Source organism: Salvelinus sp. IW2-2015, unplaced genomic scaffold, assembly GCF_002910315.2.
Source record: "Salvelinus sp. IW2-2015 unplaced genomic scaffold, ASM291031v2 Un_scaffold4194, whole genome shotgun sequence".
NCBI lineage: Eukaryota > Metazoa > Chordata > Actinopteri > Salmoniformes > Salmonidae > Salvelinus > Salvelinus sp. IW2-2015.
Window position 1 is genome coordinate 55,680 of NW_019945465.1, and position 3,887 is coordinate 59,566.

At 46.2% G+C, this 3,887-nt stretch overlaps 1 protein-coding gene across 1 annotated transcript in view; it reads left to right on the forward strand.

Annotated features, from left to right (window-relative positions):
* LOC139026243 (zinc finger protein 3-like) overlaps positions 1-3,882 on the forward strand; it is a gene marked incomplete at its 3' end in the record, with an annotated part of 23,726 nt that extends 19,844 nt beyond the window's left edge. Inside the window, exons 2-3 of the mRNA XM_070441528.1 lie at positions 2,236-2,419; positions 3,269-3,882. Coding sequence (XP_070297629.1) covers positions 2,236-2,419; positions 3,269-3,882 — 798 coding nt within the window. The remainder of the gene's footprint in view (positions 1-2,235; positions 2,420-3,268) is intronic.
* Between the last annotated feature and the right edge of the window lie 5 nt (positions 3,883-3,887).

Sequence of the window (3,887 nt, forward strand, 5' to 3'; positions counted from 1 at the left end):
GGTTACTATGGTGTGTATGCTGAGCTGTAGTCAATGAACAACATCTTACATAGGTATTCTTACAGATGGATAGGGCAGTGGATGGTGATTGCATGTCTGTGGCAGTTGGGAGGTATGCAAAACTGAAGTGGGTCTAGGGTGCAGGTAACTGGAGGTGATATGATCCCCGACTAGTCTCTCAAAGCGCTTCATGATGACAGAGTGAGTGCTACGGCGGTAGTCATTTAGTTCAGTTATCTTTGCCTTCTTCGGTACAGGAACAATGGTGGCCATCTTGAAGCATGTGGGGACAGCAGACTGGATAGGGAGCGATTGAATATGTCCGTAAACACACCAGGACGCGGCTAGGGATGCCGTCTGGCCAGCAGCCTTGCAAGGTTAACGCGTTTAAATGTCTTACTCACGTCGGCCACGGAGAAGGAGGGGGGCAGTCCTTGTTAGCGGCCGCGACTGTGGCACTGTATTATCCTCAAAGCGGGCAAAAAGGTGTTTATTTTGTCTGGAAGCGAGACGTCGTTGTCCGTGACGTAGCTGGTTTTCTTTTTGTAGTCCGTAATTGCCTGTAGACCCTGCCACATACGTCTCGTGTTCTGAGCCGTTGAAATGCGACTCCACTTTGTCACTATACTGACATTTTGCTTGTTTTGATTGCCTTGCGGAGGGAATAACTACACTGTTTGTATTCGGCCATATTCCCAGTGGTTAAATGCGGTGGTTCGCGCTTTCAGTTATGCCCGAATACCACCATCCATCCACAGTTTCTGGATAGGGTAGGTTTTAATAGTCACAGTGGGTACAACATCTCCAATGCACTTCCTTATAAACTCACTCACCGAGTCGATGTTGTTCTGAGGCTGACCGGAACATTTCCCAATCGGCGTGATCAAAACAATCTTGAATCGTGGATTACGATTGGTCAGACCAGCATTGAATGGTGCTAGTCATGGGTACATCCTGTTTGAGTTTCTGCCTTTAAGACGGTAGGAGCAAGATGGAGTCGTGGTCGGATTTGCCGAAGGGAGGGCGAGAAGGACCTTGTATGCATCGTGGAAGTTAGAGTAGCAGGATCGAGTGTATTGCCCGTGCTGCAATCGATATGTTGATAGAATTTAGGTAGCCTTGTTCTCAAATGTGATTTGCTAAAATCCCCAGCTACAATAAATGCAGCCCGAGAATATATGGTTTCCAGTTTACATAGAGTCCAGAGAAGTTCCTTGAGGACCGTCGTGGTGTCTGCTTGAGGGGGTATATACACAGCTGTGATAACTGATGAGAATTCTCTTGGGCGATAATATGGCCGGCATTTGATTGTAAGGAATTCAAGGTTGGGTGAGCAGAAGGACTTGAGTTCCTGTATGTTGTTATGATTACACCATGAATTTTAATCATGAAGCATACACCCCTGCCCTTCTTCTTCCCAGAGAGGTGTTTATCTCTGTCGGTGCGACGCATGAAGAAGCCCGTTGGCTGAACCGACTCTGACAACATATCCCGAGAGAGCCATGTTTCCATGAAACAGAGAATGTTTACAATCTTTGATGTCTCTCTGGAAGGCAATCCCTCTGGAAGGCAACTGGACATTGGCAAGTAGTATACTTGGAAACGGTGAGCAAAGTGCACGCCTACGGAGCCTGACCAGGAGGCCGCTCCGTCTGCCTGTTCTGCGGCGACATTGTTTTGGGTAGGCTTCTGGGATTAGATCCACTGTCCTGGGTGGTGGTCCAAACTAAGGATCCGCTTCGGGAAAGTCGTATTCCTGGTCGTAATGTTGGTAAGTTGACGTCGCTCTTATATCCAATAGTTATTCCCAGCTGTATGTAATAAGACTTAAGATTTCTTGGGGGTAAGAAATAATACATAAAAAACATGCATAGTTTCCTAAGGACTCGAAGCGAGGTGATCATCTCTGTCTGCGCCATCTTGCATCAATCAATATTAACTCAGGGGTGAACTCCAATTAATCCTCATAGGTTCTGAACATCAGACGGGGCATTAAGAGTTATCAGTTTTGACATTTGTTTAAGAGTGAAAAAATATAAACATCTTCCATTTGAAAAATGTGCCAAAGTTTTTTTTTTTTTTTTAAACGTACATTTGTGGAAAGTAGTGAACGATGACACACTTCAGGAGAAAGGATATTATAAGGATACAGCCATCAATCAGAGATTTGGACTAAAGTAATAAAACAAATTGGTCTAATGATATTCTATGTACAATACTTCCTGTGGTCACCAGAACAGTGCTAGCCCGTCCCCCTCCAKCCTGCCGGAGTCCCRMGGTCACAACTCTCCTGGTAGCGCCTTACTGCTGGYTCTGAAGAYGGTGTCTGTGCGGCTGGTCGACTGCAGGAAAACACCAGGGCAGAGTGGAACTGTGAGAGAAGGACACGAGGAGGGAGATGGAGATTTGATTTCATCAAGTAAGAACAGTGGGGGGGTGGAMGAGACTACAATCTGCTTCTGTAACTTCTGTTAATTGATTGATAAACAATATATACTCAGTGGCCAGTTTGTTAGGTACGCCCATTTAGTTCCGGAACGGACCCCCCTTTGCCTCCAAAACAGCTTGAATTGTCCGGAGCGTGTATTCTACAAGGTATCGGAAACGTACCACAGGGATGTTGTTGGTTCATGCTGACGCGATGGTATCATGCAGTTGCTACAGATTGGACGGCAGCACATTCATACTGCCAACAGCCCGTTCCATCTCATCCTAAAGATACTCTATTGGGTTTGGTCAGCAACAATGTTCAGATGCGACAATGTTCAGATACACTGCCGTTATTTGTCTGTTTGTGGCCCGCCTGTTAGCTTGCACGATTCTTGCCATTCTCCTGCGACCTCTCTGGTCAATGAGCTGTTTACACCAACAGGACTGCCGCTGACTGGATGTTTGCTTTTTTGATGCACCATTCTTAGTAAACTCTAGACACTGTCGTGTGTGAAAAGTCCAGGAGAGCGGCTGTTTCTGAGATACTGGATCCGGTGCGCCTGGCACCGGCGARCATACCACGCTCAGTCGCTTAGGTCACTTGTTTTGCCCATTCTGATGATCAATCAAACAGGAACTTAATGTCTCTGCCTGCCTGTCTGTCTGCTTTATATAGCAAGCCATAGCCACGTCTGTAGGAGTCTGTCTGTAGGAGTGACCTATTTTCATGAACGGGGTAGCGTACCTAATAAACTGTCCACTGAGTAATATATTGTTGATATTTGTTTATGGACTCATATTTCCAAAACCTAGTTATTAAATGTATTTTGTTTCACAGGGGACACRCKTAACCYTCGTTCTCTCAGTGGGAGGGACTTATCATCTGGGGAGCCTCAACAACATCATGWTGCTGACGTGACAGAGAAMAYTCTCTCCCAATCAGAACACCTCAAACACCAGCACAGACGTACAGAGAAGKAATCTCACCACAGCTGCTCTGACTGTGGGAAGAGTTTCACTACACGGAGGTCCTTCATAATTCACCAGCGAAAACACACAGGAGAAAAGCCCTATAGCTGTGATCAGTGTGGGAAGAGGTTTGCTCGAGCTTCCAACCTGACTGCACACCAGCGAACACACACAGGAGAGAAGCCTTATAGCTGTGATCAGTGTGGGAAGAGRTTTGCTGCATATAACACCTTCAAATATCATCTGAGAATTTATGAAGGGGAGAAGCCTTACCCCTGCCTTGATTGTGGGAAAAACTTTGTTAATGCAGGAGCCCTAACCATACACCAGCGTGTACACACWGGAGAGAAGCCTTATAGCTGTGATCAGTGTGGAAAGAGCTTTGCTGTAGCTTCCACCCWGATTAGACACCAGCGCATACACACTGGAGAGAAACCTTATATCTGRAATCTGTGTGGGAAGAGCTTTGCTGTATCAGATAAACTAAC